The 13,885-nt window shown below is 53.6% G+C and overlaps 1 protein-coding gene across 7 annotated transcripts in view; it reads left to right on the top strand.

Annotated features, from left to right (window-relative positions):
* Positions 1–13,885, top strand: part of CEP164 (centrosomal protein 164) — a 32,194-nt gene that overhangs the window by 7,822 nt on the left and 10,487 nt on the right. For 4 of the 7 annotated variants that reach the window (XM_064634736.1, XM_064634730.1, XM_064634734.1 and 1 more), the window contains exons 9-15: positions 1,220–1,339; positions 3,569–4,012; positions 5,359–5,436; positions 6,427–6,504; positions 9,654–9,739; positions 11,391–11,537; positions 13,143–13,355. In XM_064634736.1, the coding sequence (XP_064490806.1) occupies positions 1,220–1,339; positions 3,569–4,012; positions 5,359–5,436; positions 6,427–6,504; positions 9,654–9,739; positions 11,391–11,537; positions 13,143–13,355 (1,166 nt within the window). The remainder of the gene's footprint in view (positions 1–1,219; positions 1,340–3,568; positions 4,013–5,358; positions 5,437–6,426; positions 6,505–9,653; positions 9,740–11,390; positions 11,538–13,142; positions 13,356–13,885) is intronic. The other 3 variants (XM_064634731.1, XM_064634733.1, XM_064634737.1) reach the window with 3 other exon arrangements.

Genomic DNA, 13,885 nt, shown 5'->3' with positions numbered 1-13,885 from the left:
TGGGGATGGGGCTTCAGGAATCTATTATGGAATGGCAATTGCTGCCCAACAGCCAGGCTGTTAACCCAGATGGGTGATGTCCTAGTCCTGATAAGATAGCAGTGCCCCACTGGAAAATAGAATTCTTTTGTAGTTCCATGAGGTGGCAGTAGAAAAGCATTCCTGGGAGCGAGGCTCAGACTGTTCCTGAGCCATTCTCCAGCTTCCTCGCAAAACAGAGCCAAGGGTTTGTGTAGCAAGTCCTACAGGGGGAAGTCTAAGCAGCAGTGGGTGAATTAATGAAAAAACTGTGTAGCCCGTGGTCAGGGTTGAGTGTCTGTATTCAAAGGAAATATGTGGTTTTAGTGACTTGCAGAGACGGGATGTTGGGTGAGTGGAGGCAGCATGGGAGTGTCTGGGAAGAGAGGGAGGAGAGGTGGATGTTCCCCCCTCAGTGGGCATTTCTGGAGCAAGGAGTGGGTTAACTGGGGCAAAGGCACTTGAAATGAAACCCAGGTCAGATGCTGGAGAACTTGGGGTGTGAGGTGTGTGCAGTAGTCTGAATGTCCCCTTGGAAAGAGGGTCTCTCCCAGAGCTCAGTGTGCTCAGCTGCCTGTGGGGTCAGCTCTCCCCTGGACCTGCTTTCCTGCCTTCTGGCACCCTGAGTCCTCCCTGCAGGCATGGGAGACTCTTCCCTAAAATACAAAAGGGCTTGGGGATAGTGCTGGAAGAGGCAAGAGGAGAAATAGGTCTGGCAGCACCTCTAGGTGCCTGGGGAGAGTCCCGTGGCAGCAGAAACAATCCCCTGTGGCAGTGCTGGCACCTTGGCATCAGTCTCTGGGTAAATGCTGGGAATCAAGGGGGTCCTTTGTGTTGGGAAGTTACTATTCCTGACTTCTTTACTAGCTGGAGGGTGAAAGGGAGCTGCCTCTGCACATGAACATAGAGCAGTAGAGCTGGTGTGTTCCCGCAGGGATGTAGTGCAGGAAGCAGTGCTGCTGCTTCCCAGGAAACACATCCCTGGGATGCCAGCACAGGGCTGACTGGTGTGGGAGGAGGAATGGCTGCTGGGTGTGTAGCCTTGCTGTCCCCTGTGCTGGGGGAGTGTGGAGATATAGCTCACAGGGAGTCTGGAGCTGGGAAGGGTCTGGGAAGAGTGTCACAGTGTGTGACTCTCCCAGCTTGGAAGGGTGGCTTGGGCACTTCTGCAAGTGGCTGTGTCACCCCCCCCCCCCTCCAGGAGAACAGCGAGGCAGAGCAGGAGAACCCCAGCAGCCCGTTGGCTGATGGTGCTGATCCCCCTGGAGCTGCTCCCCAGCACCCCGGGAGTCCTGTGGAGGATGCTGGCAGCCTGGCAGAGGTGATGGTGGCTCTGGCATCTCCCTCCTGCTTGCACAGTGTCACTGAGCTTTTGCATGCAGTAGGCAGCTTCTAGTGTTGTGGTTGTATCTGGTGGCTGCTTGTCTTGTTTCTTTTGCTGGTTAAAGTGTTATGTGCATGGAGAGAGGTGTAAACGTAAAATCCAAGGGCAAACACTGCCCAGATATGAGTTGTGGCACTCCTAACCCCCTCTCTGTGCCTGAGAACAGCCTGGAATCAGGGAGCAGGAAGGGAGCACATCACCCTTCAAAGTTGTTCTCCATGCAGTATGAGATTTGTTTCCCAATTTTTCCTTTTAAAGGTAGAAAAAATGTGACATTTGTTGTACTCTCACGTTCAGCATGGTAAAGTGCAAGGGTGGCAGGTCATCCTTCTTTCTGAGTTGAGTTGGACTGAGTTTTGGTGGGTGCTGTTTATCCTGACTGTTCACTTCTGGATCACATGTCTTTCCCAAACCTGGTCCTGTTGGTATCAATGTGCTTTTCTCCAGACTTATGACAATCACTGGGAGTAATGGTTTGATAGGCAGGAATTTCCCATCATTTAGTGCCACTCAGTGCATGTAAAACACGTTGCAGCTTGTGAAAAGATCAGTGAAAGCCGATTATGACCCAACTGACTTGTCCCAGCTCTGAAATCCATAGAAAATCCATAGTCTGTTGCAGGAGGAAAACCTCCCTCCTCTTCTTCCACCTGTGTCTCTGGCTGGCACAGTTCCCTCTTCTGGAGAGTTGCATTTGTGATCATCAAGGTGTAACATTAACAGAAGTTTTTGTCTATAACTGTTCTTAAAATAGGATTCTGCCAGCTAAAGAAGTTATTCTGGGATATTTTAGTAACTGAAGTGAACTTGCCTGGAGAGAAACCCTGTTGTGTGCACAGTATTAGTGCTACACTGCTCTGTTCTGTTGTGCCTGTGCACTTTTCAAGCATCAAAATCCAGCTTGGTCCCATGTGGGATATCCTGGATGCTGTCAGGTGGGGTGTCCTCAAGAGAACTCTAAAGCAAGTCTGTCCAAGAGGAGCCTACCTTTCCAGCCACCCTAATCCCCAGATAAAAGGAAGCACCATGAGAGCTCCTCCACTGGAGCAGCCCTAAAGAAATGGCCCTTGCACACCTTTCTCTGGGTTCTGGTGTCACCAAGGCTTTCCCAGAGCCTGGAGGGTGACTCTGGGGACCTGTGCCAGCCAGGCACTGCTCTGCACAGGGGCCACGAGCTGTCCCTCAGCACAGGGAGTTACGGGTGAGGCTCAGGACTGCAGGTTTTTTGGGAAGGGCCCGGTGATTGGATTTCCCTGGCCTCTCCAGCCGCGATGGATGGCTCCCCCGGCCCCAAGGAGAAGGTCTCACAGACAAATGGCACGGCAGGGACCGTGCCCCAGCTCCGGGCCTGGAGCTGCCGGCGTTCCAGCGGCACTGGGATAAAAATACCCCGTTAAATATGTGCTGGGTGCCCGGGACACGCGGGGTGAGGGGATGTTGGACGAGACACCATGGCATTAATGAAACAGTGAGGAAGGGGGAGCAGGGCTGTTTGCATGCTGCTGAGGGAACCTTCTCCTGCTCCCTCCTGGCTATTCCACTCTCCACAGTGGGTGTTGTGGCGTCCCCGCTGCTGGGAGAGGCAGTGGAGCCTTTGGGTGACTGGGCTTTAATTTGGGGTTGCTTTTTTCCCCAGGCCGGTGGGTTCTGCCATCTCTCAGCCTCCTGTGTTAGTCACAGGCTTGTTCTGAGCTTCAATCAGTGCCCCACCTTCAAGTCTGTACTGCTGGAAGGTGGGATGATGATCCTGCCTACTGTTCTTTGCTTAAAACATGAGACAGAAGTAGAATGGCCAGTCTCTAACGGGAATGTCTCTAACTCATTCCCATCTCTTACTGAACAGATCTGATGTGGAAGCACAAATGGGTCTGCTGTGGAGCACATGGGGTGCTGCCCACTCTTGTCCACTGAGACCCTGTGAATGAAAAACCAACAGATGAAAAAACCTAAGTGAGAGCCCAAGAAATGAATGAGATTATCTCAGTGAGGTCCCTTGTTTTGGAATGGGACTGTGTGAAAAGAAGTCAAACAGGTCTCAAAGTCACCCAAAGCTTTGTGATTTTTTTTTTTTTGCTGCTTGCTGTAGGAGAGCCTGTGCTATTCCTGACCCCTGCATCCCCCCAGAGAGAATGTTGTGGCTATAATTGTGTTTGACTTGCTGCCTAGAAGGAATCTTTAAAATCAAGACATGCCGAAGAAGTGCAAGAGTCTTCCTTGGATTCTGATGCTGCGTGCCCTCCATCTCCAGTTCAAATCCTTCCTGGAGATGCTGACAGCAGCCTGTCTGGCCAGAACAAGGAGGACTCTGGTGGGGAACTTGCTGGGGATGAGGTACTGGACAAAGATGATGTTGAGGTGGAAGGTGACGTCCCTGCAGCTGAGGAGCTGCCCCAGTCTGTGGGGGAAAGGAGCCCAGCAAGGATGGATGTGCCCAGCGGTCCTGGACAGCCTGGAGCTGCTCCTGCAGCTGTGGAAGATGCCGAGGCAGATGAGCTGGGGAGCCTGGCTGCCACTGCTGACACCGTGTCTTGTGGAGAAAAGATGGTGGATGAAGTGAGGGAAGAAACAGCAGCTGATCCAAAAACAGAGAGCAGGCTGGATGCTGGTGAAGTAAGAGACCTGCCTGCATGGTTTGGGGTTGTTGGTGTTGGCTCTTCCTGTCGTCTCCTCAGGCCCTGACTCAGGAAAGCCCTTGGGGCACTGCCTCATTTTCTGTGGAGCCAGTGCAAGTGCTTTCCTGGTCAGCAGGGTGTTCCTGGGGGGGCACAAAGTGCTCTGAATTTCCAGACTGGCGTTCCAGGATCGAACTAGGCAATCCTTCTCTCCTGCACGCACCAAATGCTGTCCAAAGCCACTGACAGGCAAAACCTTCAACTGCCAGGCGTGTTTTGAGTCTTGGAGGAGAAACAGTCTCAGGTTCCAGCGCTGCCGTGTGTCCTGAGCGAGCAGGTTTGAGGCTGGAGCTCCCGCCGAGCCCAGCTGTCCGTGCTGCTTTGTCTCCCTCCTTCTGTTGTTTCTCTCAGCTCGTGCAGCGCTGGGGCAGGGCTGTGAAGCGAGTGCCAGCCGCGAGAGCGGGGAAGGAAGGAGCCCTGGGGCTGGCTCTGGAGCTCTCCTCTGAGCACAGAACCTCCCAGCCTACCCACTCTGGGAGGAGAACTGGCCACAGCCACTGCAGACCCGGGGGGGTTGGGTTTGCAGCCTGACAGGAGGCACCGAGTGTCACAGTGGCCTGGCCCCGCAGCTGGGCTGCCAGACAGGCACTGTCTGCTCGTGGTCATGCTCCAGAATAGGATCTGAGTTAGGGTATGGGCTCTGATGAATGATCTCTTTCCAATCTGGCTGCCTTCCTGCTGATTTTGATGATTTCTCTAGTTCATTGATGCGTGATGTCTGTAAGAAATGATGAACCACAAAGCCGAGCCTGGAAAACATGCTCTGTCCTGAAGAGCTTAGAGCTGAAAGCATTGCTTTTCCAAACCCTTCCCTGGGTACTTCTGCACCTGAGTTGTCCTGCTGAAGTCAACAGGGCCAAGGGGTGTTCCCATTGAACAGTGGCTTCATGATGGTGGGAACGTAGCAGCCCTCACTGCACTTAGGCACAGCAAGATGAGCTTTTAAAGTGCTTTTAAGAGACCCTGGTACTGTTCTGGTGGTGGGCTGGGAGCTCTAAGAGCCGCAGACATCCTTGCAGATGAAGAGGGAAGCAAGTGCCTTTTATCAGGGGTGTTTGAAGAGCACTTCTCTGCCCTCCCCAGTCCCATCTCCTGCCCCTACCTGTGGTGTTTTGTGCTTGTCTTGTGGATCGTACCCTTAGTGTCTGGTTCAGTCACCTCGTGTTTCCCGTGTTACAGAGGGGACAGATTTGTGTTCCCAGTGCCAGTTGTGGTGTTGGGAATGCCCAGGTGAAGCTGCAGGGGTAAGACATGTACAGGCTGTAACGTGCATTCTCCTCTCAGCTTTCAAAGGCGTCGGAGATCAGTGGGGAGGACCTGCATGTCTCCAACAGCTCCAACAGGGAGCTGGCTCAGCCTCTGGTGAGTCACCAAAAACTCCTTGTCCCTTGGGTGTGGGGCTTCAGGTTCCTCTGGGATGGTGCAACCAGGGAGTGCTGTGCCTGCCTCTTGCAGTGCCCTCACAGCCGTGGCACGGGCCAGCAGTGTCACCCTGCCCCTCGCAGACTGGGGCTGTGGGTGAGGCAGAATCCCTGGAAAAGTAGGTCACACAGAGCTGGGACTGTGCTCAGATAATTGCAAAAAGGAAAATAATAAGCAGGGTAAAAATTGTGCTTTAAGGGACTCGGCAGTTTTTGCTTAGGGGGGTGTGTGTGGCTGGGAGACCTGGCTCTGGAGGGTGCCTGTGGGAGGGCAGGCAGGAGAGAAGCCCTGAGATGGGGGGAGATGCCCATCAGCATCTCTTCATCTCCACAGGAAGCTGCCATTGCCATCTGCCAGTGGGAGCAGAGGCAGCATGGCCAGCAAATGGCTGAGAATATCATTATTTATCGGGGTTGGTACAAGCCTGTGTTGGCAAGTGGCTCTGCCTTGTGTAGTGCTTGCCCACGGGCACGTGTGTGCACACACTGCCCTGTGCAGCCAAGTGCAAGGACCCCCACAGACTCTGCCAGGAGGGGGGATTGTCTTGGAAGATGAACAGCCTGTGGGAGCTGACTTTTAGGAAAAAATGAGAGGAAATGAACAGTATCCTAAAGGGGAGCAGCGGAGGCTGGGGGAAGACGTGTGCCCTTTGGATGTACCATGTGTCACCCCTGCCTGCTGTGGCCAAAGTGGAAGGGTGCACTGGGAGTGTGGCAGAGCTCTCAGTCCCACAGTGTCCTCTCTGTGTGGCATTGGTGTCCCTGGACCCCACAGGGAGGGTTTCCTTAGGGACCCAGTGAAGGGAACTGCTGCTGAGCTGCTGTCAGTGGGGTGGGGATTCCAAGCCATGGCAGGATTTTGGTCTCAGGATCTCTGGCAAACCCTGTGTATTCTCATCAGACACTGATCCTTTTCTGCTTTCTTCTTTAGGTGTTGGGCTTCCAGAGCCAGCTTCCTGAGGAAGTACTGGATGCAGGGGCTCCTGTCTTAGGCAGCCCCGTGTGCAAGGTGAGCTCTGTGTGTGTGATCAGGGGTGATCTGTGAACAGGCAGGTGAAATACTGGGGTGAGATGCACCACCAGTGTGATGCTGTCAGTGTGAAGGCTCTGCAGAGGTGAACACTGAGGTGTCAGGGATCAGAGCAGCACTACCAGGGCACTGTTTTTGATGCAGAGATGAGGTGCACGAAGCTACATAAAGAACACAAACCTTGAGTAGGGGATGGCTTCAGGGGTGCACACATGCAGGCTCCCCTGTGTGCTTTCCCTGCCCCAATGAGTGTCCATAAATGGCTTTCCTGGGGAAAGATGGAAGTAGAATCTATTTTACTTTCTTCTTTTGTGGCTATATTTGTCCTTTTCTTTCACTTAAGCAGGTAGGAAGGATTTGTGTAGCAGAAACACGATAGAATCAATGGGAAGAAAAGGAGGTTAACTCCCTCTGACAGATTTTGGTAGAGGGAAGCTTATTTTTAAGCATTTGGTTTGTCTTGCCTGCTTTCATGTGGAGGGAAAATGGGCTCCTTTCAGGGAGTCTGTGGCACTGTGTGAGCATATGCCTGTGCTCCTGTGCTGTGTTAGCCTGGGATGCAGCAGTGGCTGGGCAGTTCTGACTGGAGGTTGCTGTGTATCTCAGGTTTACCCTTGTCTTCCCAGCACGTTGCCCAGTTGGCTTCCTGAGCCCCACGTTCCTGTGGAGCTCTCCCGCTCCATCCCGGCTGGCTGGGAGTGCTGTGGAGGGCAGGATCCAGCTGGGGTTACTCAGCCTTGTGCTGATTGTGAGTGATCAGCTGCTCTGGAGGAGACCCTGAGTGGCAAACTCCCCACCTGTCCAGCAGAGAGGAGCAATCCGGTTTGTGAGGTTGTGTCTGGAGGATACACCTGTCCTCTTGTGCCTAATAATGAGCATAATCAGATGTGAAGGGAAAACAAAACATATGCCTGCTGTGTTCCCCCTCTCCCTCCCTGCAGTGCAGGCACTGTGCATGCAAATGCTTGCTGGAGCAGCCACGTTGGAGTTTATTACAGCCCTGTTTGGGGAGGGCTGGGTGTGAAATGGTGCTCCCTGCAGAACTGCAGCTGCTCTTTTGTGTCTGTACACAGAGGCTCGGCTGGAATGACTCTGGTTGTAGGAATGTGCCTGCTTCCATGTGTAAGGAGCCTGCCTTGCTTTGAATGTACTGGCAAAATGTTCTGTTGTTAAAAAACGACACCTCTGGAAGCTCCACGAGCACAGAAGGGGAGGGGTTTGGTTGGTGTGTGTCTGGCAGGAGCTGTGGTGGCTGCAGAGGCTCTGTGGGATGTGTCCTGCTAGACCTGGCTGCTCTGCTGGCAGAGGGAAGGCTGCTCCTTCCACCCTTCCCCTACCAGAGACTGAAAGTGCAAGATGCAGATCATGGAATGTAAATATCCTGGGTTGGCAGGGACCCACAGGGATCACACTAAATCCAACCCCTGGCCCTGAACAGGACAGCCCAGCAATCCCACCCTGTGCCTGAGAGCGTTGTCCAAACACTCCCTGAGCTCTGGCAGCCTTGGGGTTGTGCCCGCTGCCCTGGGGAGCCTGGGCAGTGCCCAGACTTCAGGACAAAGGCAAAGCTGTGTCTGAAGTGCTCAGTGCTGGCACCTTGCTGTGCCCAGGGGGACAAGGGTGAGGAGTGGGATGCAGGCATGATCCCAGCTGACGTGAGATGCTCCTGCTGAGTCCCTTGGGATCTGTGCTGTGCAGAGGGAAGAGATGGCCCAGGGTCTGTCATTCCTGTTGTTCACACAACTGTTTTTGTGTCTTGAGCGTGTGAGGTGTCCTCTGGGGATGCAGCTGGGGCAGGAGGGGCAAGGATCTGACAATTCCACAGACAGGGCTTAAAATCTGCCCTCATTTCCTGCAGACAAGTGCTGTCTTCACCTTCCAAATGTGTCCAGAGATTCCTGCAGCCCATGATTCCTGGGGAGGGACTGCCCTGTGGGGTAGAGGGGCAGCAGAAGGCCCATGCCTGGGCTCAGCAGAGGTGCCCTGTGACTGTTATCCTTCTCCATTTGTCTGGCTCCTTCCCGTTCCCAGGCAGCAGTGACAGAGCCCATTTTGAGCGAGGAAACATTTGCTGAGCTCCTCGTTCCCGGGAATTGGAGTCATTAGTTACAGGGGCAGGAGGGGGGCTGGGGGTGGGGGGCTGCTGCAGAGCTCTGCCCAGGCTGATGTGATGGAAGGTGACAGCACTTGCAGGGAATCCTTCTGCTGTTTGCTCCACTGAACATTTGCATAAATTACTGCTGTTTTAATTCTGTGTTGTTTTGGCCCTGCTCCACACACAGGAGGGGCTGGGCTCACCTGCTGGGTCTGTGGTCACCAAGAATTTATGAATGGGATGTTTTTGGGGACCCAAACTCTCAGCAGGGAGGGTGAGCCCAGCTGGCAGGTGAGGAGGGAAGTCCTTTCCCTCCCCCTGTGCTGTGGGGACAGAGGGATCTGGGAGCTGGCAGGTGGGGAAAGGAGCAGGTGATACTATTTCACATTCAAATGTTGGCTATTCATATTTCCAGTATTTCCTGTGTCATAAATAAGCCAACTGAATGCTCAGGGTGCTGCTCAGGGGGCAGTGCCCACCCTGATGTGTCCTAGAGGCAGAAATCCCTGGATTGGTGACTGTGTGTGTGCTGCCCAGCACAAGCTGCCCTAGAGCCAGGATGGGAGGCAGGACTGAGCCCTGATGTGATTCTGGTCCCAGCCAACACATCAGTTTGTTTTATGGCCCCACCACGTTAGTTTGTGTGTGACATTTCTCTTGTAGGAGATTTTCGTCCTACATTTTTCAGGAAGTTTAGTGTTACTTGGGACTGTGAAATGACCTTCAGGTAAAAGCCAAACCTGTGTCCCAAGTGTTTAGTGCTGGCAGGGAGTTCATCTTCTGTACTGAGACAGCTGAGCTCCCAGGCTTCTTGTGCTTCTGGAAGCATTCCTGCAGGGCATTCCTGTGATGTTTGGAGCCCCTTGCTTACCCCCAGGAGAGGAGGCTGGCACATCCAACATTCTGGAACAGCCTGTGGATCTGTGTGGTCCCTGGGCTCAGTGCTGATTCCATGGACCTTCAGCAGAACCCCCTGTAAGGTCTTTAATGGTGAAGGAACCACAAACTCCACCCTGTTTGCTTTTACCTGCAGGCCCAGGAGCTGGGAGAAGAGGAAAAAGACCAAAGCAAAGCCAGTACAGAGGAAGAGCAAAGCAAAAGAACAAAAGCTCCTGCGAGGTATGGTTCAAACAGAGCAACTCAGGAGGCATGGGCAGCTCTGGCTCCTGGTGCCCTTCCTGCCTTGTCCTCCCTGCTCTGCTCACTGTGACCTGGACAGGAGTCCCCTGTACAACACCCTGAGGTGCTGCAGCTTCTCACAGGGTCTTTCCCACTAAACCTCTCCCTTCTCCTGCCACCCCCTCAGCACTCTCTCAGCACCACTTCTGGCTGGGTGAGCAGTGAAACTGCCTGTCCATCATTTCCTGGTGGCTGCTCCAGCTGTGGCTCTGCCTTCTGTCTCCCTTACAGCTCCTCTGTCTCCCTTACAGCTCCTCTGTCTCCCTTACAGCTCCTCTGTCTCCCTTACAGCTCCTCTGTCTCCCTTACAGCTCCTCTGTCTCCCTTACAGCTCCCTGACTGCTCTAGAAAGCTCCAAAAGTCACGCTCTTGCCAGGAGGGTCTGAACCTGTTCACGCTGTGCTGGGCCCTGTGCTGTTGAGCCAGGGAGGATGTGGTCGTTGGCTGTTGCCTGATGACTGTTCTGGTTCTGAGTCAGCCCCTCGTTTCAGCACTGGTCCTGCTGGGCTGCCAGCTCCCCCCTGGGCAGAGCCTGTACCTGAGGGCTCTCAGGGCCAGCCTGGCACCTTTTTGTGGTGCCAGGAGAGTCCAGCTCTGATGTGAACAGTTCTCTTCTCTCTAGGCCACCACAGAGGTGACCTGGACCAGGTGTAAGCATTAAGCTGTTTTATATCCTGGTATGTGGACAGCTCACCAGCTGTTGCCCCAAGAGGAATGCTGGCTTCCCGACCCTCAGTTACCATGAGGACTAGGCTGTCTAGCAGAGCTGTTTTCAGCCTGTTTGTGGTGATTTGTTTAAAACTGTGCTAAGCAGTGAGCTCCCTGCTCCCTTGAGCCCCCCCTCCTTGGAGAGCTGCAGTGTGGCATTTACAGATGAGCTGTGTCAAAGCTCTTGGCCTCCACGCAGAGTTACATGTTCTCCAGGGCTCTGGGAACCAAGGAGCTGTTGCCTGTGCCAGGAAAACTTGTGAGCAGAAGAAACTGCAGCCCACCTTAATGATTGGCTGAGTGACATGGGATTTGCAGCCTTGTTCTTGGAGAAGCTGTTTGTGTGAGGGTCCCCAAAAACGTGTTCTGCCTGCAGGAATTCTCTTTATCACTTGATACCTGCTTGCCAGCTGAGCATCCTCTCCTCTCTGCCTGTAAAGCTGCTTGTGCTTGCCTTGTCTCTCCTTTCTGTACTTCCAAGATGAAGCAGGACTGTAGATACAAACATGCCTGCCAACACTTCCATCTGCAATTTGGACAGCAGTGTGAGTGTTGCTGATAGGGCTGATGTACCTTGGGGACATTCTCCAAGAACCTGGAAAGGGGGGGGATAACCCAGGGAAGGCATCCAGCATTTTGAGACCGGCACCTGTTACATCCTCAGCTGCCTGTTAGTCTGATATGAGGTGGTGGGAATGGTGTGGAGCTTCCCTGTGGCTTCGGCAGCCCCGTGTTGGGTGTTTGTGTCCTGTTGGCAGCCGTGGCTTGGTGCCACCTCTGTCACCTGTGTGTCCTGTCATCCCCTGCCTTGTCCACCTGCAGCAACCACTAGACTGAGCTGAGCTAACATGGCCTTCTGTCCCCTCTTTTTGTGCTGCAAAAGCGAGAGGGATCTCGGTGCTTGTGAGACACCAGAGGAGTGTTTGGGTTTAGAGAACCCCGATGGGGAGGAGGCGGCGGCCCTGGAGCGGGAGGAGGGATCGCTGGGCAGCCCGAAGGATCCAGAGGAGCTGTCTGCCCCACGGGACACGTAAGGGCTTCCTTTCAGTCGCTGCTGTCGTGGTTGTGACAGCTTGTGTCCCTTTGTCCCCCTCTGTGCTGGCTGGGCTCGCGTGTGAGCGGGAGCTGCGGTTTGGTGGGCGCGGCGCAGCTCCGTGTGCACATCCCAGCAGCTGGGCTGCTGTGGGGTGCCAGGTGAGCAGTCTGTGCTGGGGAGGGCCAGAACAGCAGCTCAGCCCTGGGGGTCTGTGGCTCAGGACTCTGGGGTGAGAAGGAGCCATGTGCCCTGTCTTTGGGAGAGCCTCCTCCGTGCCAGAGTCGCTGGCGAGGCCACGAGTGCCACCCTGCCTGAGAAAGGCTTTGAGTGGTGCTGAGATGGGGGGACAGCAAAAACCCAACCAGTCACCCCAATTTTACAGCCACTAGGAACAGCATTGAAATAATGAAACGCTGAGGTCAGAGCTCCTGCCCGAGCCACCCTTCTGTTGCTGCAATTCCGATGGTTTTTGTGGATCTGTAGCTCCAGCTCCTCTGTGACAGAGGAGCTCAGTCCCTGTGATTGTGCTGACTTTGCATTCTGTGGCAGATGACACATCAGCAGATGCAACTGGAAAAATTAGGCAGCGTCTCCTGGGACAAGGTGGGGGAGAAGGATCTGTGCTGTGGAGGCCTGTGCAGTGTCTCCCCTGTTCTGCTGGGAATTGTGGTGCTGTGCAAACCTGTGTGTGCTGGATCCCCTTTGGAGCAGGAACTGGGGCAAAAGGAAGAACATGATGAAAAGGTGGAAGTGGCTGAATTGCTCTGCAGAGCAGAGGACACCTGCTGCAGGTGGCATTATGGGGAGCACCAGTGAAGCAGGATTTTTGCAGAACCCCACTACCTTCCTGTCTTGTTCTTTTTGCTAATGGCTGCAGAAGTGACCTTTTCTCTTCTGACTCGAGGCTCTATAACTGGGGCTGTTACTTCCCTGATTCCTGGCAGAACAGAAGTCACTCTGCCTTATGCTGGCAGTCTCAGAGCACAGTGAGACCTTCCTGCTCCAGCCTGCACTAGCAAAGAATGAAAATTTTTCTTCATACACTAATCTCAATTTTCCCCTCCTTCCCCTTCAGCCTCTCTCAGACCTTATAATTTTGCTGCTGTCTGTCTGAAAAAAAAAAAACTTAATTAGAACCAGACTGGGTTTGAATTTTTGGAGTGCTGGGGGCTTTCTTTTGCCTGGAGTTGGCAAACTCCCAGCACACTTCAGGTTGCAATTGCAGAGAAATACCTTGTCCATCAGAAGCACCAATCCCTGGGCTGGAAGCAGGTGCTGGTGGCATCTGCTCCTGTGCCTGCCAGCCTGGCCAGGGCTTTGTAGCTACTAGATCCTTCATGATCTAGTATTGCCCTCACAAGGTGAGCTCTGGTGGGCCAAAATCCGAGTTGTTCAGGACTGCTGCTGGGGCTGGGTGTCGTTTATCAGTCAGAGCTGATGATCCACCAGTGGTGGGCCTGAGTGAGGCTTCTGGACTAGGGGGGTTCTGAGATTTTTGGGGGTTTTTTTTGATACTCTCTGGGGGGGATGTTGCTGTTCCTTTTGTGTTACTCCGTTTTCTGTCGCCCTTTTGCCAAAGGACCTCTCTCTCTTTGGTAGGCAACCTGAGGAGGAAATCAAGCACCAGCAGTCCTTGAACCAGCCTAGAGAAGAATCCCTGGAGGAAATAGCCAAGAATGTGGAGACAGAGCTTGAGCAAGAGGAAATTCATTTATTTCAAGCAAAGGAGAAGAAAATTCAGCAATTCCAGGAGGAGACAAGGCAGGAGGAGGAAGCAGAGAAGCTTGATCAGCAAAAAGAAAAATCCCTCAGGTACTTGCCTTTTTTACTCCACCTCCCCTGAGCCTTTCCAAGCTGGGATTTCATTGCTGCTGGTCACAGACCTGTGCTGTGGTAGCCACCACCTTGGAAGTGGTGCTGCTTCCCAGAGGTGTGGGAAAGGAGCAAGATCCAGGCTCTCAGGGAGGAGGAGGAGTGTGGACCTTGGACAATCCTGTACATGAGGATCTGCACACCTTGGGAGGGACAGTGCCCTGCTGTCAGAGCACAGGCAGCCTCAGGAAAGAGCTCTCCAACACTGACAGGAGAGCATCTTGCCACCTCCTGTGAGATGAGCTCTGATTCCATGCACACGCAGCCTTTGGAACTTGTCTCTTATGTTTAACCTGGGAGAAGTTTCCAGTTCAGTGCTTGGAGCTTTGCCACCTGGCAGATGTTCAAATCCTGGGCTAAATGGTCGTAACAGGACTGGAAATGGGAGCATTAGAGGAGATGAGGTTACCCCAGAGGGTCTATCTGGAGCTCTGATGCTGCATGTTTTACAGAGGGACTTCCAAACAAAG

The sequence above is a fragment of the Pseudopipra pipra genome, chromosome 23, assembly GCF_036250125.1.
Source record: "Pseudopipra pipra isolate bDixPip1 chromosome 23, bDixPip1.hap1, whole genome shotgun sequence".
Taxonomy (NCBI): Eukaryota; Metazoa; Chordata; class Aves; order Passeriformes; family Pipridae; genus Pseudopipra; species Pseudopipra pipra.
Note: the sequence above shows the minus strand (reverse complement) of the source record. Positions and strands in the feature narration are given on the sequence as shown.